Source organism: Perognathus longimembris, chromosome 2 (genome assembly GCF_023159225.1).
Source record: "Perognathus longimembris pacificus isolate PPM17 chromosome 2, ASM2315922v1, whole genome shotgun sequence".
In the NCBI taxonomy this organism is placed as follows: Eukaryota; Metazoa; Chordata; class Mammalia; order Rodentia; family Heteromyidae; genus Perognathus; species Perognathus longimembris.
Window position 1 is genome coordinate 28,220,480 of NC_063162.1, and position 24,968 is coordinate 28,245,447.

Below are 24,968 nucleotides of genomic sequence, written 5' to 3' on the forward strand. Positions count from 1 at the left end.
AAATTAGAAGGAAAAGAAAAAGACTGAAAACTTCATGAAACTACAAAAAGAATGAAAAGGTGGTAGGAAACCACTTAATTCAGCTTCATGAGTGATCACTACAGTGCAACCACATTTTAAACTTTCCAGAGCGAGTTGTTTTAGCTCCAAATTCATTTTACTTTCATTTGTTACACAAAACTAGGTTTTGTAGATGCCTTGTACTTTTTTACTTCCACATTCTCGGAGTGCAGAAGTCAGTGCCTGGGGCACTGTGTGGATCAGTTTACACATCGCCTTCAGTAAATAGTGTTCTGAGGTCCACCCCTAGGCCTCTCCCCTTCCCTCTTCCCCGGGAGAACCTCCCCTGCTGGAGGCTTTCCACCCATTCTCTTCAGGACTGAGTGGCCAGAGTCTTGACTTCGTTTGCTGAAATTTGCTTTCTACTGCACCAAGAGCCATGCTTCGTGTGATTGTAGAATCTGCCAGTAATATCCCTAAAACAAAATTTGGGAAACCGGATCCTATTGTTTCTGTGATTTTTAAGGGTAAGGAAACATTTTCTTTCTTTCTTTCTTTCTTTCTTTCTTTCTTTCTTTCTTTCTTTCTTTCTTTCTTTCTTTCTTTCTTCTTCTTCCTTCCTTCCTTCCTTCCTTTCTTCCTTTCTTTCCCTTTTTCTACTGGTTTGTGTTGGAATGTTAGTAACTTGGGGCTCTTTTTTTTTTAAAAGCCTGCTCTTAGGCGGGCATCTGGCCAAGCGGGCCCAGCCCTACTGGATTTGTTACCTGGGCTGGTCAGGGGAGAGGACGAGCGGTGTGGAGGGTATTTAATTTCCCCTGGGCTTCGAGACTCCCTTGCTGGGCTTGACACCCTGGCTCTGGAACTGTGATTTCTATAAACTCAGTGGGGAGAGGAGGAGGGGAGCAACATGTGCTTTGCATCTCTTCATTTCATGTGTGGAAAAAAGTCTGCGTTTAAAAATTTACCCTGCCTGCGAGAAAGGGGGAAAGGAGTGATTTAATTGCTCTAGAGGCCCCAAGACTCTGCTTATACAGCCGGATGCTGCTTTTATTGTCTGTTAGTGGATTTCTGACATGTGAGGTAAAGTTTATATTTTGAATTAATTTGTTGTTAAGCTATTTGTGCCTCTTTGTATATGCCCATCTCTAAGCAGCTGGGGTGGTTTTTGTACGTTTTGTACCTTTTCAATGACTCATGGTAGGAGCTCTGAGTAGCCTGACTGTGGGGCTTGGGAATATGGTGCAGGCTTGCCGAGTGACCTTGGACTAATGACTTCATTTCTTTAGATCTCAGTTTTCTTCTTAGAATCAGGAAGATAGACTCAGAGGAAGATAGAGGCAGCATGTCATTAAAAGCACACCACCACCACCAGCCCCTCCCAGTAGCTATTTTTTTATGATATTTCACTGTGACTGCAGCAGAGGGGCTGAGTGGCGGGCGTGGCAGCACACTTTCTGGCAGGATAAGGAACCTCAGCTTTGCTGGTGCAGTGACTAAGCCTGGGTTTGGGAGCTTCATCCACCTTGTATTTATCTATGGTCACTGCTAACACTGCCAGCTCCCTTCCTGGCAGGGGGCAGGGGTGAGGGGATGGCAGGGAGCTTGGGAACCATGTCAGACACACATATTCTTAGCACCTTTCTCTCCCCCTCCAGGACCGTGGCTACTTCTGGGTAATCTAGTCCTTTCTTCTTTCCTGGGTCCATAAAGCTGGCAAATGATTGTTTAGTCAAGGGGGTTAGGGGAGAGAAAGAGAGAAGGGAAAGAAAGAGAGAGAAAGACAAACTGTGGATTCTTAAAAGATGATGTAGTTTAAAAATCTTACTGGTGCTGTTGCTGGTGGCTCATCCCTTATCTATTGGAAAGGCAGAGATTTGGAGGATCCAAGATTTGGAGGGTTAAAGCTAGTCCAGGCAGAAAAGTCAAGATTATATCTTCAAAACAACTAGCAAAAAGGAGGGCTAGAGGCATGGCTCAAGTGGTAGAGCACGAGCTGAGCAAGCAAGCCTAGCCAGCGCAAGCCCCTGAGTTTAAATGTCAGTACTGGCAATAAGTCAATTAATTAAACAAATACATGAATAAATAAATGTCTGGTGACAATTATGTAGTCACATTATATCAGAGTTCATTTGTGTGTATTTTGTATTTTTATTTTGTTAGCCAGTCCTGGGCCTTGAACTCTAGGCCTGGAAACTGTCCCTAAGCTCCTTTTGCTCAAGACTAGCACTCTACCACTTGAGCTACAGCGCCACTTCCAGCTTTTTCTGTGATTAATTGGAGATAAATGTCTCATGGATTTTTCTGCCTAGGACTGGCTTTGAACCACAGTCTTTAGATTTCCGCTTCCTGGGTAGCTAGGATCACAAGTGAAGCACCTGGCTGTGTGCATTAGTTTTTAAAAAATCTTTCTTGTTTTCTGAAGCATACATAAAAGAGACATAGCATGAAGATTTTGTAATTTTTGCCATTTGTGTGTAAAGATATTGAACCTATTGGGTTCAATCTGATGATGTTATTATATGAAGTAAATCATATAGCTTATAAAGGAATTGGAGTGAACATTGCTGAAGACTTATCTGGGGCATATGTATTAACAGAATATTTAAAAATATAAGGCTATGAATGTAAACAGTCAATTGAAAATGGAAAATATCAGTTAAACCGGCAAATAGATTCTATCTAAGCAATTACATTTACTAGACAGTTTAACATTAGATTCTTTGGGGGATTTCTTTGGTTTTCTGGATTGAGTGGTGAAGCCATTCATTCATTCATTCATTCATTCTGTTCATTCATACAGCAAGCAACTGACACAGAAAGAGCATTGGCCTCCAGATGTGGGAACCTCTGAACTCTAGCTAAAATAACCTTAATGTCCACTGGCGTTGGCTAGTCCAGATTTAAACCACTGAATCTCAAGTCTTTCAGCTAATGGACTTGGGGGATGGTGGTGAGGGTTCCCTCCACCTGGCTTTAAGGTTTTGTAATTTTCTAGTTCCACGTATTGAACCTCTGTCTCCCCAAGATAGAAGGGCCCTGCCCTGGATGGGGTGGGGAGGGGATAGCATAGCCTTTCTAATTATGTCCCATTCCCCATTTTGAACTCTGTGAAATTAAGTAACATGAAGTTCAGGCAACATTCATGGGTGGAGCCATGAAGTAAGTCCAGGTGCACTTCATGGTGTAGATTGGGGTCGGACAGTGTGTGACCCAGAAGTCAATCCAACAGAAAATTGAGTTGGTACTGATGAACATCCTGTATTACCTACCAAGAGCTGTGAGCATTTTGCCTGTGGGTTGCCTATACAACAGCAAAGACTTTCTGAGACTGAGATGGTGGGAACTTGGACAAGAGGGAGTTGTGGGGATTGAGAGATGATCAGGTAGACACAAGGCTGTGTTAGTCAGCTCTGTTACTGTAATAGTACCGTACTGAGATGATCGACTTATGAAGAGAAAAGGTTTATCCTCTAATAGACCCCACCCCTTCCAGTTGCACCTCACTGGGGAACACAATGTGATCTTTAGTGAAAGCTTACTCTGGCCGCAGCAGTTGGGAAGGCGCTGCCTAACAGCTCTGTGGCTTAGAGTTCCCTCAGTCTTTTGGGGCTCAGGGTGGAGGTTCTCAGAGCATGGTTATGAGCCAGGAGGATACAAGGGGTACTGCAGGAGTAGACTATGAGATTTGTAATTTCCTCAGGCTGTGACAGCTTCCATAAAGCAGCTGTGAATCTTAAGGCCAGTGTGTCTGTGAATCAGAGGTAGCTATTGGCCACTTGTAAAAAAAAAAAATCTAGAATTAATTATACAATTAGAAATGACTATTCTTACTCCCACCCTCCCCTCAATCACCATTTTTGAACACAGAGCTTTGTGCTTGCTGGATTCTTAAAAGCTCAATTCCTTCAGGCACACCCTGGAGCTGGCTTTGAGTCTGGTTTCTGCTGCCCCCACCTCCCAAGTAGCTGGGATTCTAGGCATAAGTCACCATGCCTCCATACCACCTTTATCTCAGTTTTCACTCCATGTCACCCTTATCTCCATTTTCACTACCTAGGAATCTCAACAATTTGAATGATTTTATTTAAACCTTTCAACCTTTTGCCATGGCCATGTAAGTTGCCCCAATCAGCACCACTAGCTAGCAACTGAGCCATGGTGGGTGTCCTTGTGTGCATATCTTTGTGAAGATGGCATTTCTTGATTCTGTGTGGTGTGTGTGTATGTGCTTGTGGTTTCTTTTCAAGATGGGTTTGCTGGGTGGATATTGCCACAGGACTCCCATTTTTCCTTTGACTCATTCCTGTTTCTGTGTCAATATCTTGAAAAGGTTGGGAGAGGAATTTTTTAATATATATTTCTAAATTGTGACACCCTTATGACATGGCAACATGGAAACAGCCCATCTCCTGGGGGGACATCCTTGTCCCCACTCAGGTGCTTTTCTCCTTCCATCTTCAGAATTTTCTCTCGTTCCAGCCTCTGACAGACTTTTACCTCTCCACATCGCTGCTGCTGTTGCCCAAATGGCTGCCAAGTAATGGTTAAGTTTGACTTCTTTTTCTAGATTTTTTTTTTCTGTTCCTAGGGCTTGAACTGTGGACTTAGATGCTGTCCCTGAGCTTTTCTGCTCAAGGCTAGTGCACTACCACTTTGAGCCACAGCTTCACTTCTGGTTTTCTGGTGGTTAGTTGGAGATAAGAGTCTCATGGACTTTCCTGCATGGGCTGGCTTTGAACTGTGATCCTCAGATCTCAGTCTCCCGAGTAGCTAGGATTACAGGCATGAGCCACTGGTGCCCAGCCTGTTCTCTAGATTCTTCTTATTGCATTTGGGTGTGTTCGAGACTATAAGCCTATGTCATTTCTAGGAACCCCTTCCAACTAGTGTTATCAAGATACAGCCTTGAGCACACCATTTCACTTCCCTAAGAATCCTTTCTCCTTTCAAAAAAAAAAAAAATGGGGCAGTCATGGCTTACATGAGAGAGTACACTTGCAGAGACCTCCAAAGTTGTGTGACTCACCCCACGGGGACTTGCCTGCTCTTAGCAAGAGCCATATGTACATACATGTACACAGAGTATATGCATACACATATAATTTCCTAGTAAAAGTTGTTTTTTCTTTACTTTTCTTTTTAAACACATTTATTTTAAAATGATACATAGCAATTGTGTGGATTTATAGGCTGAAATGCAGCATTTTAGTATAACACACATAATCCCAGCACTGGGGAGGCAGAGGCTGGAGGAGCTCAAGTACAAGGCCAGCTTACAACACACTGTGATTGTCTGGGGGAAAATGTGTGTGTGTGTGTGTGTGTGTGTGTGTGTGTGTGTGTGCGTGCGTGCATGTGTGTGCTCTGCTAAATGATCAGGTTAGGGTAATTGTTATACCTATTGCCTTTATTTCTTTGTGTTGAGAGCATTCAAAACATCAAGGCTATATTGCTTAAATAATAACTAGGCACTAGTGGCTCACACCTGCAATCCTAGCTACTTTGGAGGCTGAGATCTAAGGATTGACCTTTGAAGTTGGCCTGGGCAATAAAGTTCATGAGACTCTTATCTCCAATTAACCAGCAAAAAGTTGCAAGTAGAGCTGTGGCCCAAGTGGTAGAGTGCTAGCCCTGAGTAGAAAATAATCTCTCAAAGTAAGCCATAAGCTGTGAGATACCATGGGGAAGTAGGAAGAGAGAACTGTTTCTTGTGGCTCCTTCACTGTCTGCCCAGGTGAGTGGCCTACCTACAGCCTTGATTCACCAGGGTATGTCACAGAACTAATCATAGAAGCTTCTTAATAGCCGGGCTAAGACCTCTGATATGTGGGCACTCCAAAAGAACTAAGATTATACAGACTAACACTGGGGGAGGTGGGGAGGGGAAAGATCCCAAGCCCTTGATTGACATTTCTTCTGGAGACAGGGCCAAAGTGTGGGAACTACCAAAGGCACATTCTATGGCTCTCAATCAATTACAGACAGCACTATTGTCTGTTTGAAATTAACTAGCATGCCTTGTTTTTCCTTTCCTTCTCCACAACACATCTTACCTGTAAAGCCCTCAGCTAAGAGTGTTGGCCTTCCTTGTTTAGATTTCTGTTTTGGTGATTGCATTCTTCATCCCCCAACCATTTGGTCCTGTCAAGCAAGCAATATATATATATATATATATATATATATATATATATATACATTAATATATAAAATATATATTATATATAATAATATATAATATAATATAATATATAATGTATATATAATATATATATATATATATCGTCCATAGTGAATGTATTTTCAGTGTTGACTATGGAGGCAAAGAGCTGACGGGAGATTGGCGACCTTGTGGAGTAATAAGTCACTGAGTTTTAGTCCTGGAAGGGATTATAGGAAGTTGGCCAATTTCCCTCCCCTCCCCCAAGGAAGAATTGCACTTAATATTCTCTCAGGTGTTTTGTAGACACTCTTGGCCAAGAGCCATATCACACATTCCAAAACACTGAGCACAGCTAGTTTCTATCACCTGTGATCCAGACAAAACTTGGTATCTTAGACTTTTTTTGCATTCTTGTGACTGGGAAGAAAAAATGTGAAGCTGTCACTTGTGTGTCTGTGTGTGTGTATGAGCTGAACATTTGTGTATGAGACATCCACATAGGAGTTATGGCCAATAATCCACATATGACTTAGAAGGCTAGAACATAGCTCTGTGTGATTTCATTGAACAGCTGGTCTGTTGAACAGGAGTGTACTTTGAGCACAGTTCTTATTCAGAAATATCATGGGACAGCTGGACCCTTGAGTCTTATCTGCTAACTTCTGTTTGGCCATTAGGGATCCAAGACTCTGGGCTTTGGGACAAGGTAGATGCCTGAATAAGAATTCTTATTCCTAATTGCTCATAAGCAAAAAAAAAAAAAAAGCTTCAGTGTTTTGATAATACACCTAGGAGACATAACAATGAAAGCTCTATTTCTATATAACAGTGGATATAAGCCAATTAAAAAAAATGAGGAATCAACTGGGTGCTGGTGGCTCACACATGTAATGCTAGCTACTCAGGAGACTGAGATTTGAGGATCGCAATTTTAAGCCAGACAGGACAGGAAAGTCGATGAGACTCTTAAAGTCACCACCAAAAAGCTAGAAGTGGAGATGTGGCTCAAGTGGTAGAGCACTAGCCTTGAGCACAAAAGCGCAGGGACAGTGCCCAGGCTCTGAGTACAAGCCCCAGCACAAAAAGAAAAAAAGAATGGATATATGAGTAATAATAGGGTTGTTTGAAAAACAAATGGAAATAGATGTGATACTACACACAGGGATTACATATATACAAATATGTGTGTATGTGATAAGAACATATGTTCTTTCTCACCTTAATCTGTTATTTGACCTACCTCCCCACCGACACACATACACACAAAAGACCCCTTCTTTCTACAATGTTCAGCCTGGAAGCGATAACCTTTGGACTAGGCAGGCTAAGTTTTGTCCCAGATTTTTATCACCATGAGTCTTTCTTCTTTTATATGTATTTTAATGAGTGATGAAAGCATGCACAAGGTCATGTTGAACAAATATGACCATGTGGATAATTGTGTATCAAGGTAGTAATAGGATACTCTAAATGCTGGCTTTGTGACTCTGTGCGTGCGCATGTATGTGGGTGCCAGTACTGGGGCTTGAACTCAGGGCATCACCTTCTCACTTGTTTTCTTTGTGCTCTACCACTTGAGCCATGCCTCCCGCCTGGCATTTTATTAGTTTATTAGAGATAAAGAGTCTTACAGACTTTTCTACCCGAGCTGGCTTCAAACCATAGTCTTCCAGATCCCAGCCTCCTGAGTAACTAAGGTTACAGGCATGAGCCACTATGCCTGGAAGTTTCTGCTTTTTGATGAGGGCCATCCTAAGAAGAGGGGACGTAGGGGTTGTTAGCACCTCAACACTGGCTTCTAGTTTATGCTTGCTTCTTTAGGACAGAGTGACAATGGTTGCAGTATGGCTGAGCATCAGTGGAAGGTGTGTGAGGAGTGACCTTGGTCCCCTGCAGTACCACATCCTGGAGCTGGCCTGGGCTCCCCAGCATAGAGCTGGACTAGAGGTCATCCAGCTCCTCCTAGGAGCACACCTTGCTCCCAACTGTCCCCCCAGTCTGGTGTCCTGAAATTCTCACATCCTGCCCTCCTCCTGGTGCCTAGTTGGTGCCTTTTGTATTTGCTGGCTCCACAGATTTCTATAGGCTCTGTACATTAGGCAGTAACCTTAGTAAGGACAAAGCCTGTATCTCTTTCTCTGGCACTGAGCTTTGTGCCTAGTAGGCTTTCCACAGATGTTTGGCATCCAGGAAGATGAATCTCAAAGAAAGCTGAAAGGCAGAGGAGCCCCACACTATAATCTGACCTTGAGCTTTGGTCATATTAGTGGCAAGAAATCTCTCTGAATCTCAGCTTTCCTAGCTGTGATGTGTGGATAAGATCAGTCCCTGACAGTTATAAAAAGAAAATAAGGCTGGGCACTGGTGGCTCACACCTGTAATCCTAGCTATTCAAGAGACTGAGAGCTGAGGATCGCAGTTTGAAGCCAGCCTTGGGAAGAAAAGTTTGTGACTCTTATCCTCAACTAACCACTGAAACACTGGAAGTGGAGCTGTGGCTCAAGTGGAAGAGTGCTAGCCTTGAGTAAAAGAGCTCAGGGACCGTGCCTAGGTCCTGAGTTCAAGCCCTGGGACTGACACTCTGTGTGTGTGTGTGTGTGTGTGTGTGTGTGTGTGTGTGTGTGATATTTAATGTATCAGGACTTTAAAAATAGATATTTACCATCATCTTGCCTTGCCTCTTGTATCTGGCTGACTTCACACACAGCCCAGTGAGAAATGAGCAGGCTGGTTAGGAAGTAAAGGGACAGAACTTTGGCAAATCAGAACATGGCCCTGTGAGCTCCCCTTTCAAAGGTAAAGGCATGAGTTGGAGAAGAGGTTGAGATACACTTCATATTGTGTCAAAACAACTGGTCTTTCTGGTGAAAGTAACACAGAGGGTTATTATTTTTGTGCATGTGCCAGAACCCAGTCTGGCCATGGCCACCCAGCTGACGGAATGGTCTTGCCCCCTGCACATGGTGAAGTGTTCAGTGTGCCAGAGGCATTGGGGTCCAGGCTAAAGAGCAAGAAAATGTAGCAAGAACAAGATGAGGAGGGGAACAGAGGAGATGGGAGAGGGGAGAGGAAGGGAGAGGAGGAAAAAGGAAAGCAAAGCAAAGAAGAAAACTAGCCCCTCAGGCTGCGCTTCCCACAGAGGACTGAACTTTCTGACCAGCTGTGACTCAGTGCCCCAGAGGTGACATAGCTTAGCCATGAATCAGATCTGCTGAAGAGCATGTCTGAGCCATTTTATTAGCTGGAACTAAAACCTTGACTTATTATACATGAAGTATTTTTAAAAAATCTCCTATTTCACTGGCAGGGTGAGTTTCCATTTCATGTCACCTCTGTCTTCTTATTTGTTACCTTCATTGTTTTAATTTTAGTAGCCACAGTTTTCAATGGGAAGAAAATTCTTTTGCCTTCTCGTTTTCTTTAATAAGGAACGTACAATGTTATGTTTTTCTTATCTTTCATCATTGTTTCCATTCACTACCCTCTCCCCTTCCTCCCTTTCTGTAGCTATGACTGCCCTCTTCCAAACATAACTCCAACCAGCAAGTATGGATGGGTGTGGTGGCACACTCCTGTAATCCTAGCAAGTCAGGAGAGACACGGATCTGGAGGATGACAATTTGAGGCCAGCCCTGGCAGAAGTTAGCAAGACCCCCATTCAACCAATAAAGCTGGGTGTTGTGGAACATCTTCCATCCCAGCTGTGTAGCTAGCCTGGGCAGTCACACCGATCCTATGTGAAAAATAAGTGAAGCAAAAAGGGGCAGAAGACATGACTCCAGTGGTAGAGGAAGTACAAGACCCTGAGTTCAAATCCCAGTGTGTCATCTCTGTGGATAGGGTGAAAAGCAGGCTGGACTTGGGCCTGCTCTCACACAGCTTCTACAGTAAGCTGCAAGTAGAGGCAAAGTTGGATGAATTCAGAATACAAGTCTTAAGCCTAGAGAGGTGTCAGCATTATTTGCAGATGGTGCTGGTGATTAGAGCTTAGCCACTGAAGCACTGTGCCAAGCACTTCATAGCTATGAATGGATTTAATTTTAATTTACTTACTTTTTTTTTCAAATTTTTATTATCAAACTGATGTACAGAGAGGTTACAGTTTCATACGTTAGGCATTGGATACATTTCTTTTTTTTTTTTTTGGCCAGTCCTGGGCCTTGGACTCAGGGCCTGAGCACTGTCCCTGGCTTCTTCCCGCTCAAGGCTAGCACTCTGCCACTTGAGCCACAGCGCCGCTTCTGGCCGTTTTCTGTATATGTGGTGCTGGGGAATCGAACCTAGGGCCTCATGTATCCGAGGCAGGCACTCTTGCCACTAGGCTATATCCCCAGCCCTGGATACATTTCTTGAACTGTTTGTTACCTCGTCTCTCATAACCCCCTCTCTCCTCCCCCTTTCCCTCCCCCCCCAGGTGTTCAGTTCACTTACACCAGTTTTGCAAGTATTGCTTTTGTAGTTGTTTGTCTTTTTTTACCCTGTGTCTCTCAAATTTGGTATTCCCTTTCAATTTCCTACTTCCAATAACAGTATAGATGGTTTCCAATATACTCAGATAAGATTACAGAGATAGTGTAGGTACAACCACAGGAAGGTGACACAAGAACATCATCAATAATAGAAGCTACAGATACACATGGGACGTTGAAAGTAGTTACAACTGTGATATAACAATTGTTTCCATAACATGGAATTCATTTCACTTAGCATCATCTTATGTGTTCATAAGGGTATAGCTATTGGGCCTTGTGATGCTCTGCTATGACTTGCCTAAACCTGTACTAATTATTCCCAATAAGGGAGACCATAGAGTCCATGTTTCTTTGGGTCTGGCTCACTTCACTTACTATAATTTTTTTCCAAGTCCTTCCATTTCCTTACAAATGGGACAATGTCATTCTTTCTGATAGAGGCATAAAATTCCATTGTGTATATGTACCACATTTTCCTGATCCATTCGTCTACTGAGGGGCATCTGGGTTGGTTCCAGATTCTCGCTATGACAAATTGTGCTGCAATGAACATTGTTGTGCTGGTGGCATTACTGTGATTTTGTTTGTGGTCTTTTGGATAGATACCCAAAAGTGAGGCTGCTGGGTCATAGGGGAGTTCTATATTTAGCCTTCTGAGGAATCTCCATACTGCTTGCCAGAGTGGCTGAACCAGTTTACATTCCCACCAACAATGAAGTAGGGTTCCCTTTTGGCCACATCCCCTCCAACAATTGTTATTGTTAGTTTTCTTGATATATGACATTCTTACTGGGGTGAGATGGAATCTCAATGTTGTTTTCATTTGCATTTCTTTTATGGCCAGTGACGTAGAGCATTTTTTCATATGTCTCTTGGCCATTCTCATTTCCTCATCAGAGAAGTCTCTTTGTAAGTCTTTAGCCCACTTGATGAGGGGGCTATTGGTTCTTTGCGGTTTTGTTTTGGAAGAAGGTAATTTTTTTAGTTCTGCATATATTTTAGAGATGAGGCCTTTGTCTGTTGAATGTTCGGTAAAGATCTTCTCCCAGTCTGTGGGCTTTCTGTTTATCTTGCGGGCTATGTCCTTTGCCGTGCAGAAGCTCTGCAGTTTGATGCAGTCCTATTTGTCCAACCTTTCTTTGATTTGTAGCCTTTCTGGGTCTTTGTTAAGGAAGTTCCGTCCTGTGCCAAGGAGCCCAAGTGTTTCTCCTACTCCTTCCTTTAGTGTTTTCAAGGTGTCTGTTTTGATTTCGAGGTCTTTAATCCATTTGGAATTGATTTTGGTGCAGGATGATATATAAGGATCTAGTTTTAGTTTGTTGCATGTGTTGAGCCAGTTTTGCCAGCACCACTTGTTAAAGAGGCTATCTTTCTTCCATACTATTGTTTTAGCTCCTTTATCAAAGATTAAGTAGGCGTAGTTCTGTGGGTTCATTTCTGGGTCTTCAATTCTGTTCCATTGGTCTTCATGCCTGTTCCAGTGCCAATACCAAGCTGTTTTTATTACTATAGCTTTATAATACAGCTTGAAGTTAGGTATTGTAATTCCTCCAGCACTGTTCTTTCTGCTTAGGATTGTTTTTGCTGTTCTAGGTCTTTTATTGTTCCATATGAATTTCTGGATTGCTTCCTCTATTTCATTAAAGAGTGGTGTTGGGATATTAATGGGTATTGCATTGAATTTGTAGATAGCCTTTGGCAATATTGCCATTTTGATTATATTAATCCTCCCAATCCAGGAGCATGGGAGGTTTTTCCATTTCTTTAGTTCTGACTTAATTTCGTTTTTCAAGCTTTTAAAGTTCTCATCAAAGAGGTCTTTCACTTCTTTGGTTAAGGTTATTCCTAAGTATTTTATGTTTTGGGGGGCTATTGCAAAAGGAGTTGCTTTCCTGATTTCAGCCTTGGTCTTCGGGTCGTTAGCATAGAGAAAGGCTGTTGATTTTTGAAGGTTTATTTTATATCCTGCAATTTTGCCAAAGTTTTGGATCAGCTCTAGTAGCTTGGGGGTAGAGTCTATGGGATTCTTTTACTTACTTATTTCTTTACCAAAATAAATAGATGAGAAGTCTTAAAGCTGAACAAACAAAGTCTTGGGTAGACTGAGTCACATGCCTTGCTGAAAGGTCTCAAAGCAGGTTCCAGGCAGAGCTAGGACTTAACACCCCTAGTGCTGAGACCAGGCACGCCTTATTTGGTGCTAGGGGTGTGTGTGGTCTTGGCCACATACTTTATTCCTTTTCTTGGAGAACATCTCCTCTCACTTCTGGGGTTCCCTCTCTTACCCATTGAGTTCCTTGGGAAAATCTGCCCTTAAGGCATCTGACCAGATCAAGATCAGGAATTGGGGGTGCTGGTGTCTTCGGGCTGGATGTTTCTCTACAGTCTTGTGAACGACTCTTACGGCTCCAGGGGATCCTGAGTCCTGGACAGGCTTTCCAGGAGTGACTTGCCTTGGAAAGGGCTTTGCCCAGGGGCTTAATACCGAGAAAGCTCTTTGCTGGGCTTCACTCACTTGTTCTTCACTTTAGCAGGTATGGAGGCAGGTGCTTAGACCTATTTTGTAGATGGGAATGTTGAGGCTTGAAGCGATCAAGGGAGGCCAAAGCTGGGTAGGTGGGAAGAGGGAGGGGAGGAGCAGATCTGGGACACATACTGCGTGGCTGCTGTTGTTTGCACACAGCCTGGCTCCTTTGTTTTCTTCTGTTTTGCACCAGTCATGGAGCTTGAACTCAGTGCCTGGGTTCTGTTCCTTACCTTTTTTCACTCACGTCTAGTGCTGTAACCATTTGAGCACAGTTCTACTTCTGGCTTTTTAGTGATTAATTGCACATTAGAGTCTCACAGATATTCCTACCCAGGCTGACTTTGAACAGCAGTCCGCAGATCTCAGCCTCTTGAGTATGGAGGATTACAGGTGTGAGTGACAAGTGCCCAGCACTACTCTTGCTTTAATTCTACGCTTTGTCCATGTCTTAAGCTGTACAGATAAGCGAAGTCTCTCTCTCTCTCTCCCCCCCTCCCCTCTCTCTCACTCTGCTTTCAGATCTGCAGCAAGCATCCAGATTTCTTAAGAAGCCCAAGATCAAAACCTTTGCATCATAGGAAGGAGAGATGAGGGGAGTGGGTTAAAATTGCTGGCAATGGTGAAATCCTGTTTAAGGAGATGATTAAGTATGGGAAGAGATTATTATTAATTGTAGGATTCCAGGATCTGTGGCCCAGGGAAGGTTCAGCCAGTTTCGCTGAAGAGTGATAGAATGTAATTATTGAGATTTTTGATTCTGCAGCGTGGCTTTTTGCTTTCAGAACTTTTAGGGGACTGTTTTTTGGTTTTGTTTTTTTAAATTTTGGATTATCCCACTGTGTCTGATGGAAGCAGTTTCTGATATGGATTCTTAACATAACACAGTAACCTCCACTGCATCCTGGAGTTTCTCCTTTGGTCCTTACTGCCTCTGCCAGGTGTGCATTTTAATCCCCCTTTTACTGGATATTCAGGTCATGAGAGTCCCTGTGGCCTCTTCTTCTCTGGTTGGAAATAAACTTGCCACAGGCTAACCTTAATTAGTCTCTAACAAGTTAGATCTTAGAAACATACCAGCTAGAAGCTGTAGTGGTTCAGAGTCTCCGTTTCTTCATCTGTAAAATGGGTGCACTAGCACCTCTCTTGTAAATATGAATGTTTCAAGTGCTCTGCATAGAGTGGATGCTCAGAGGCAAATCAACACACAAGCAGCCCACGCAAATCTCTACCTGAGACCTGGCAGTTGGCAGTGTTAACCAAATAGAACCACTCCCCAGATTTGCGTTGAGGAAGGGACTCGTTCAGATGACAGGCTTTGTTCCCTTGGAGGAGGGATTTGCTTCAGAGCTTGCACATCTGAGAGGGCAGCTCAGGGGCCAGTCGGCATGGGGCACAGAGGTGACCAATAACCCAGCCCGCCTTTGCCAGGCTGGTCCTGTTTATCAGCAGTATCAGCCGCTGCTTCAGAAATGTGAGCAACAGCCACTCTTTGTCGCTCCCCTGCCATTTGACCCAAATGCTTTTCTCCTGAAACCTGTTGGGTGACATCTTTCCAAGCATTGGATCATCAGGGCTGGGTCAGAGTTCCTCTAGAGAGGAACTCTGCATGGCCCAAGTGTCTCTGGGCACCTTGAAAGTCCTGAGGGCTAAGGAGTCCCCTGTTGTCCCTACCCATAGCTCACTCTGGGAGCTGCTTAGTGTAGAATTTCCCACCCTTTTCTTGAGGACAGTCAGGGCCCACATGCCGGCTGCCCCCAACAGTCGTAGAGCTTGGAATGGAGCCATGTGGGAGAGTAATTCCAGCAAGGCTGACCCCAGTTTCATTGGACCCTACCCTCGCTCACTGGCTCTGCCCCCTTGGGGCTCCAGAGCCCGAGGGATACCCTAGGATACGCAAATAGGGGCTGCTCTAGTGCAATAGTAAGAAGCTAGCTAGGCACTGGTAGCTCACACCTGGAATCCTAGCTACTTAGGAGGCAGAGATCTGAAGAACCCTGTTCAAAGTCAACCAGGGCAGACAGATCTGGAAGACATTTATCTTTAGTGAACTAGCCAAAAAAAAAAAAAAAAAAAAAAAGCCGAAGTTGTGGCTGAAGTGGTTGAGTGCCAGCCTTGAATGAAAAAGTCAAGTAAGGGTGAGAGGCTCAGAATTCAAGCCTCAATACCAGCACTGAAAAGGAGGAGGAGGAGGAGGAAGAGGAGGAAAGGAGGAAGAGGAGGAGGAAGAAGAAGAAGAAAAAGGAAGAAGATTAATAGCTACTGCTTCTAAGTAAATCTAGCTTGGCTTATGTGAGCTTAGGTGTTTTGGTTCACTCAAATCATGGAGGAATTAGCTATTAGGTATCAATCACCCTGGAGGGAATGACTAAATTAATTCAATATAGTTCTAACTTTCCAGGAGGCACTCTCTGGTCTTCATCTTCCAACTTCAGAAACGGCTCTGTGTCTCATCTGCCTGGGTTTGAATCCCAGCTCTACCACTTTCTAGCTATGTGAGTTCAGAGAAGTTGCTGAAGCTCTCTTGAATCTCGGCTGGCTCCTAACAGAACTTACCTCTGGAGCTGTGAGGCAGATGAGGTCGGGTAGTTCAGGGGAAGCCCTGGGAGCAGTAAGTGCATCTGAGTGTGAAGGATTCGGGAGCTATGTTGGACGATGTCAGGAGATCTCTGAAATTTTAGCACAATAGTGGGTGATGAATGTATGACGGTTGTTTCTCAGAAGACAAGGGCCAGAAACTTCTGAAGGGTAGGACAGCTAAAGGTACATGGGGAACCCAGAAAGTGTGCGCATCCACTCGAACAGCACCCATTTCTTCTGAGCTAACTGCAGGAAGATACAGCAACCTAACCACCCAGGACTCGAGAGCATTTCTCAAGGCTCATGTTCCACTGGATCTGGAGGGAGAGTCTTCTGTAAATTCACTGATGGAATAATAAAGCCTTTGAACCTAGAGTTGAGCCCCACATCCTCCCAAGATCAACAAGTGGAGAACTGTGAGGTTGTAGGCATGGTTCAAGTGGTAGAGTGCCAGGCCCTGAATTCAAACCCAAGGCTACCCATTCCTATCCCCCTCCAAAAAAAAGGGAAAGTGGAGAATTCACTGAGTTGAAGTCTGTGGTCAGGGTATGTGCATTTGGAAGTACCTAAAAATGTGTTGTTATCAATGCAGGTAAGATTATTTACACTGACTACTGCTGTGATTGTCAGTTCTCCAGATAAACAGAACCAAGGATGTATGGGGGGAGGGGGATCTAGGGAGGGAGAAGGAGAGAGAGAATTTCCCTATGAGGAATTGGCTCACGTGACTGTAGGCACTGGCAGGTCTGTGTTATGCCCAGATTTTGAGTCCCCAAAGACTACCAAGGAGCCGATTCCGATGCAAACTCATGAGAGTCTTTATTGAGCCTGGACTCTCAACCGTCATCAACGTAGTGGGAACAAGGGCTCCCTATATTTTTAAATGTCAAACTACAAGAAACTCTTCTCACGTGTGGGGGTGCAGCCCTCTAGCATGGAGTCATCACCAGGGTTTAGAAACTGTTATAATTTTAACACTAAAATGTACTATATTTAGTCACTCAGGTTCTCAGGTTAGTCCTTACATCTGAAGCTGGCACAGACCTGTAACCTGGAAAGCTGAATGACAGCTGATGCTGTACTGGGCATGAAATCTATATGAAGGCCCAACAGACTGGGAAGTCAGGCAGAGTTTCTATGTTATATAGATCATCTATGTTGTGATCTTGGGACAGAATTTCTTTTCTGGAAAGCAAGGTGTGTGTGTGTGTGTGTGTGTGTGTGTGTGTGTGTGTGTGTGTGTGTGTTGTTTCTAGAGCTTTGAACTTAGGGCCTAGGTGCTGTCCTTGAGCTTTTTTTTTTTTTTTTTTTTTTTGCCAGTTCTGGGGCTTTTGTACTCAGGGCCTGAGCACTGTCCCTGGCTTCTTTTGCTCAAAGTTAGCACTCTGCCACTTGAGCCACAGCACCACTTCTGCTATTTTCTGTATATGTGGTGCTGGGGAATTGAACCCAGGACTTCATGAGTGGGAGGCAAGCATAGTTCCACTTCTGGCTTTTTGCTAATTAAGTGGAGATAAGAATCTCACAGACTTTTATACCTGACCTAGCTTTGAACCAGGATCTTCAGATCTCAGCCTCCTGGGTACATAGGATTAGAGGTGTGAGCCACTGGTTAGAAGCTTTAGCTTTTACTCTGAAGAGCTTCAACTGTTTAGAGGAGGGTGTGGTAGAATGGAGAGTAAATCTACTTGATAAAGGTCAATGGGTTGTCAAATGTGCTTCCCAACTAGTCTTAGCAACACTGGCATCTCTCAGGCCGTGTGTGTATGTGTGTGTATGTGTGTGTGTGTGTGTGTGTTTATGTGTGTGCGCCATGCACACAGGTCCATGCCATTTATAGCTTGAGCTTGAGCTTGAGCTTGAGCTTTTTCACTCAGGCTAATTCTCTATTACCTTTTGAGTCACAGATTCAATTCTAGCTTTTTTTAAATGATTGTTAATTGGAGATTAGAGTTTCATGACATGCCAGCCACTAATAGCTCATGCCTATAATCTTAGCTACTCAGGAGACTGAGATCTGAGGATCACAGCTCAAAGCCAGCAAGAGCAGAAAAGTCTATAAGACTCTTATCTCCAATTAACCACCAGAAAACCAAAAGTAGAACTGTGGCTCAAAGTGGTAGGGAGAGCACTAGCTTTGAGCAGAAGAGCTCAGGGAGAGTGCCCAGGCCCTGAGTTCAAGCCCCATCTCACACACACACACACACACACACACACACACACACACATACTTTCACAACTTTTCTGCCTGGGCTGACTTCCAGCTGTGATCCTCGGAGCTCTGCCTCTTGAGTAACTAGGATTATAGGCATAAACCATCAGTGACTGGCCTTTTCTTTTCTTTTTTTTTTAAATTTAATTTATTTATTAATTGAACACAAATTTTTTGACAAGGTGTTGTGCAAAAAGGGTACAGTTACATAGTAGGGCAGTGTGTACATTTCTTGTGATATCTTACACCCTGTTTTTCTTTCCCTTCCCTAGATAAGGTAGACATATATACAATACACAATGTATCAAGAACATATACAGTATCCACGTGGTCAAGCCCAAAAAAATTCGCCTAGGGCTTTAAATGTAATGTCGATATTAGACAATATGTCGACAGTAGTCTTATATGAACGTACATATATAGCTTTTGGGCTATTGTATTCCACTGAGAGGTCAATTTTTGACCTTTATATGTTGAGTAGTTGTTTGGTTTTAGTTACATACTGTTGGGTCGCTGCCCCAATCCTGTGGGAAATACCATTTGACAAGCAGTTTTTGGTTTCACAGACCTGGTCTCTACTGTCTCTCCATCACCCTTTCTTAACAGTCATATATCAGGGAGATCATGCCCCTTTGTTTTCTGTGTTCTAGGCTTGTCTCGCTCAACATTATTTGTTCAAGTTCTGACCATTTCCCTGCGAATAACAATATTTCACCATTCCTAATCGCTATGTAGTATTCCATTGTGTATAGGTACCATATTTTTTGGATCCATTCATCTGTGGAGGGGCATCTGGGTTGTTTCCATATTTTGAGTGCCTGACCTTTTCAACCAGGGTAGGACACACTGTCGGAGAGTGACTAGCCAAGGAATGGGCTCTGTGAGGAGGGCCAGGGACTTGAGGTTGGTATTCGGTTAAATAATTACTGTGGTGACCTTCACAGGACTGAGGGAGAGGCAGGTGCAGCTAATGAGGAAACAGGGACGAATTCCTTCACTTGTGGTTCAGAGTGTATTTGGGGGTTGAGTCACTTATAAAAGCCTTTAGTTCGTTTTCATAAGATGGAGCAGAATCCTAAGGAAGGGGAAGGGGCAGGCTGTGGGGGGAGGGGGAGATAGGTGATGTGGATAAAGGATTGGGAGTTTCCTGTAATTTAATTTGATGTTTTGTGCCTGCCACTTTGACCTCTTTTTTTTTTAAAGAGGTAAAAAAATCAAACAATTGAATAACATAAATATCTGTGGCTGCTGATAAGAAAAGAATTTATCTACTTTTTTTTTTTTTTTGGCTGACATGTAATACGTTCAACTTTATAGATACAAATCAGTTTCCTCCCTGGAAGAGACTGAGCTGGATTTCTCCAAAAAGCAGGGTGGAGGGGGGAGCTAATGCCAGCGACTTCCCTTTGCCATATTATTTTCCTTATTAGCAAGGAGTTCAAGGTAAGGGCTTGAAGACAGACTAGACCTGGTTAGGGTGCTTCCTCCTAGCTCTGACTTGCTCAAGGGCCTACGTTCAGGGGCCTCAGTTACCTAAAAGTTCTGGATTTGTTGTGTTTATTTGCAAGCTGGCTATTGTCACTGTACAGGTGAGCACAGGTGAGCTGGGGGTGGGGAATAGGTGTATAGGCTTAGCATGGCCTGGCCTGCCTCGAGTGCCTCCTGGGGACCAATGCCTGTAGCACCACCATCAAGCACCCCATAGCCCAGTGCTGACAGCAAGTTCTGCTTGAGTAACACCCCACCAGATGTGTGTGTGGCCAGTGGGCTTCTCACTGCCTCCTTTGGTTCCTGACACACAACTGGATCATATATTCTGGAACATGTGTGAGGGAGAGTTGTTGGGAAACCTGGTTTTCTTCATTGGATTGTGGACCCATTGAAGTCCTAAAGCTTGGTTGTTGCTACTCTGTTCCCTCACTCCAGTGGCTTCTGTCAGCTAAATGAAGCTTGGCTTGGTATGCAAGGCTTTGGCACAGCGAGACCATCACGTCTCCATGCAGCTCCCTGCTCTCTATCACCCTGCTAAGTTCCAGGCAGCTGGACTGGGCAATATCCTGCTCTTACCTGCTCTGTGACCAAAGCACCTACTGGAACTTTGAACTCAGGGTCTGGCAATCTTGTTAGTTTCTTTTTCCTCTATTACTTGAACCAATTCTGGATTCTTTTGCAATTAGAGATAAGAGTGAAAGGAAAATTATCCCAGAAGAACCACAGACCATAGGCAAAGTCACGTAGAGCAAAGAGTTTATTGCCAGCAGGGCTGGCAAGGCCAAGTTCCCACAGAGGAAAGGCAAATGGCACCTGAACTCTCTCTCAGGGGGGTCTTTATACCCTCATGCAACTATGATGGGAGGTGCTCCGCCTGCCCCTCAGGTATCATCGGCCAGGGGAGGAGTCCCATTGCCAAGGGCAGACCTTATGTATGAGCCGGGGGACATTCTATAAGCTTACAAAGAGTCTTACTGATTTTCCTGCCCAGGCTGGCTTTAAACGAGGTTCTCAGATCTTAGCCTCCTGAGTAGCTAGGATTACAGGCATGAGCTACTGGCCCTGCACTGAAGTTGTTCTTTCTGTGTCAGTCACCAGGGACATAGCCATCTCCCAGTGTCCCACTCAATACCTGCCAAGTGATACTTCAACAAATGTTGGTGGATTGGAAGCATGAAGGAGTTGATTAATGTCTGTGGAGGAGCTGAGTGAGTGGGCCTTTTCTGTGGGCTGAGCTGTGAGGTCCCTTGGCCTGAGATGCCAGTAATTAGCCTCTGGTTTCACTTCTTCCAGGAAGGAGTCATAGCAGGGAAGCTAGTTGGACTATGTCTTGCCCACTCAAGTGGAAATTTTAATGCTTAGCAGAGGGAGGGCCTGACTCACCACCATGCTATGCTGAGGTCCTGGAAGAATGAGGTGGCGAGGCTCATGGCCAGCTGTGTGCCGAGAGCTGAAGCCCTGTGACAATCACTACAGAAAACCCACCCCCAGCCCAGAACCCATGGTAGCATGTGCCTCTAATCCTAACTACTCAGGATCAATGTTCAGAGTTAGCTGGAGCAGACAAACCCCAAAGAGCTTTATCTCCAGTTAACCAGCAAAAAAGCCAGAAGTGGAGGGGTGGTTCAAGTAGTAGAGCACTAGTAAAAGAAAAAACACACACACACACACAAAGAAAGAAAGAAAGGAAGAAAGGAAGAAAGAAAGAAAGAAGGAAGGAAGGAAGGAAGGAAGGAAGGAAGGAAGGAAGGAAGGAAGGAAGGAAGGCCAATTGAGAGCGTGAGACCCCAAGTTCAAGCCCCAGTACTCTCGCTCTCTCATAAACACACACACACACACACACACACACACACACACACACACACACACACGTCATCACCACCACCAACAACCCACCCCCTTCCACAGTAGCAGAACAGAAGCAAAAGCTGAAACTGGGTGTGGCTCTGCACATCACACTGCCTGGGTTCCCACTTCAGCCCTGCCACTTACTGACCAAGCGACAGTATGTTACTTAACTTCTCCATCACCTCGGCTGTGGAAGGGAAATAACACGGATCCACTCTGTGTCCAAGAGGATGAGCCAGAGCTTACGAAGCATGTGGTACTCAAAGACTAGTTTTTATCTTCATGAGTATTTGGGAACAGGGACCTGAGAAGCTTCTGCTCTTTGGATGAGGCTCTAAGAGGACCGAAAGCCCTGGATTTAGGTGTTTACTGCTCTAGAAGAAAGACATTATGTCATCAGAAGAGGTGGGCCAGGCATAAAAAACCCTCAGTTCTCTATGGTCCTAAAATGTGTCCTGGTTTCTGTCATTAGTGGTAGATAGAATGTGCCTATAAATCTATAAGTAAACACACTGGGTGGTAAGCAAGCAGTTCCACATGAATGAGCTGAGTTAAAATGAGCTGAGGCTACAGAGAGTCCAAAGGGTATACTTTTTTAGGACTAAGTCAAAGCCTAGTAAAATAAACACCAAGAAATGAGTACTAATAAGGCAGGGTGGGGGGCAGAGGGTAGGGGTAGATAGTGAAGGATGGAAGGTTTGTATATGCCACAAAGTTCAGAAATGTAAAGAAGGAGTGGATTGAAAGGGGATAAGATTGTTGAAAGGGGTGACACAGATCAAGATGTGTTATATTTATATACTGCTTTGTTAAATGACACCTCCCTTGTTTAACTACTTAAAGATAATTTAAAAAAAAAAGCGTTGTCTACTAGTTGCCTTGTAAGAGTGAGGCACGTGGGATGCTCATGATTGCTGTCCTTAGCTTTTTCACTCAAGGCTGGTGCTCTACTACTAGAGCTGCAGCTCCACTTCCAACTTTTTGATGGTTAGTTGGAGACAAGCATCTCAGATTTTCCTGTCCTGAGATCCTCAGATCTCAGCTTCGGGAGTAGCTAGGATTACAGACCTGCGCCACCACTGCCCAGATACTTCTATGATTTTGAATCCCTCATCTCTTAATTTCTTGGAGATCTGGGGGTGGAAAAAAGGTTTTAGGCCAAACAAATGGCATTCCCTTTGGAAAGCTGATGCAGTAATCTCCTCACAGGCAGGTGGGTGACTGGGGAATGTGGCACACAGTAAGCTCTCAGTCTATATTATTGAAGGAATGATTGACTACAACAGGCTCTTTAATTATGTCTCATTGATCAAATGTCTTGTCCTTTTATTTGCAGATGAGAAAAAGAAAACAAAGAAGGTGGATAATGAACTCAACCCTGTGTGGAATGAGGTGAGTCAGGCATTTTGTCAACTTTGCTTTAGCTCTACCTGGATGTCACCCTCTTGGGTCAGAGGTCAATTCTATTCCTTTTCGAAGAAAATCTACCTCTTCCCTCATACTCTATCTGTCTCTCTTGTGCTCTCAAGCGAGCAGAGCAGTTTAGTGACAGCCCCTGGGCCCATCTCAGCCTAGCAGTGACTTAATGAGCTGAGCCTAGTCAGGAGTAAGGAGGGTCCAGTTCTAGCTTGTCTCAGAGGTGAGCTGAGGTTGCTGTGTGAACTCCATACATTGTTTTGGCATGTCTGGGCCACAGCTGTACTGTGAGAGGGAGGATGAATTAGATCATCTCCTCCATCCCAGAAGGAAAGTTCCATAAATACAAACATTCATATGACATTTTGTGCATCCAGCTGAGTAATGGCATTTATAGATTTTAAGTTATAATATATACTTAATGTTGAACATTTGAAAACTTGGTGGGGTGTGGTGGCACATACCTATAATTTCAAGTATTTGGGAGGCCAAGGCAGGAACATCATAATTTGAGGCTGGCTCAGGCAAAGTTAGTGCAAGACCCAATCTGAAAAAATAAAAGCAAAAGGACTGAGAACATTATTGAAGCAGTAGAGCATTTGCTTAGCAAGCGTGAGATCCTGAATTCAATCCTTAATATGGGGGGCGGGGGAAGCAAAAAAAAGTTAAAGCATTACAAAAGTAACTTTGATACTACTCTAGCAGCAACTAGAGTATGGCTCAGATTGTAGTGTTGCCTACCAAGTGCAAAGTCCTGAGTTCAATTCCTAGTACCACTGGGAAAAAAAAGAAGCAACTAGTTAACATCTATATCTATCAGTGTTTTCTGAGATTCAAAGTAAAATCGTTTTCTGAATACAATTTCCTATACTAACTGTTTACTGCAATGGTCTCAACAAATGCTCATGTCCTTCAATTCAAAAGTAATGAGCCAGAATATGATAAAGACACTTGCACATCCATGTTCATTGCTGCACTATTCACAAATCCCAAGATATGGCAACAGCTCAGATGCTCCACAATTGATGAGTGGAGCCAAAATTGTGGTATCTATACACAATGAAATTTTACAGAGCCATTAGAAAGAATAAGATAATGCCATTTGCAGGAAAATGGATTGAACTAGAACAAATCATGTTAAGTGTCAGCTAAGCTCAGAGAGACAAATGGCACCATTCACCTCCCCTCACTGTGTATCTGTTTTATAAGTGGTTCTGTGTTGAATAGTTTCATAGGTATGTAGAAATTTTTATTCTTCCCACTGAGTAGGATTTTCTACTCTGACTAATTAAAAAACTAGGATTGGTCCCATTGTTTCCAAAGCCAGATCAAACCTCCCAGGATAAAAGTAGTGATAAATTTCCTTGTTTTTCCCCCCAGTCATTGCTGGGAGGACTTCCTTTCCATCTATTGCTAATCCTTTCTAGTAGTTTCAGTCTCTCTAAAGAGCTACATCTTAGCATCAAATGCAAGATAGTGGAAAGTTTCTCTATGCCTCTCTGGAAAGTGCTGTCGCCCCTGTGATTTTACTGGAACTCAGTACAGAACCAGGGGCCTGCTGGCTGGTTCCAGGACTCATAGCACCTAGCACAGGGCTCCACAAATGAGAGAAAGAACAAGCGCACTTATGCCTGTTTATTGCTGGAGGTCTCACTCTCTGTGAGCACTGGAGGGGTATGTATGACGTGCACTACCATGTCTTCTCAGAATATCACCTAGCCAGTCCACCTGTTGTCATCTTGCTTCTTCTCTCAGATTGCAAATGTGTTTGTCGAGTAATTTATCAATTGCTATCTCATAATTTAAAAAAAAAAAAAAACATCCAGAAGAAACTCGATCTCCACCACTGGGGTTGTTCTAACATGAGGTAGGAGACAAGTCCCTCTGTTCCACAGAACATTGTTCAATTTATTTAAATCAGCTAGGATACCCAGTCAATCAAAGACATCAGTGGTACTATGTTGCCTTTTTCCTTCCCCCTACTCTCCTCTCCTCCATCTCTTTCTCCCTCCTTCCCTCTTTCTTCCCTTCCTCCTCCCTCTCTCCTTCCTCCCTCACTTCTTTCCCTTCTCTTCCTCCTTCCTTCTTTCCTTCCTGTTAGGAAACAAGTCATTTTTAGCACCATTTTCATGGAAACTGAGTCATGAGGGTATTAGAATAAAGAAAGAGCAGAAGATGAACTCAACAGACCAGTTGAATTTTAATGGGAAGTTGAAGTTGGACTCCACATAGTGACCTGAGGAGAGTCATGAGACAGGAGGAGGA

The 24,968-nt window shown here is 43.8% G+C and overlaps 1 protein-coding gene across 5 annotated transcripts in view; it reads left to right on the top strand.

The window, feature by feature from the left end:
* The first annotated feature begins 328 nt into the window (after positions 1-328).
* Myof (myoferlin) overlaps positions 329-24,968 on the top strand; it is a 137,240-nt gene continuing 112,600 nt past the window's right edge. For 4 of the 5 annotated variants that reach the window (XM_048338680.1, XM_048338683.1, XM_048338681.1 and 1 more), the window contains exons 1-2: positions 329-527; positions 22,624-22,679. In XM_048338680.1, the coding sequence (XP_048194637.1) occupies positions 440-527; positions 22,624-22,679 (144 nt within the window). In that variant the 5' untranslated portion in view covers positions 329-439. The remainder of the gene's footprint in view (positions 528-22,623; positions 22,680-24,968) is intronic. The other variant, XM_048338682.1, reaches the window with a different exon arrangement.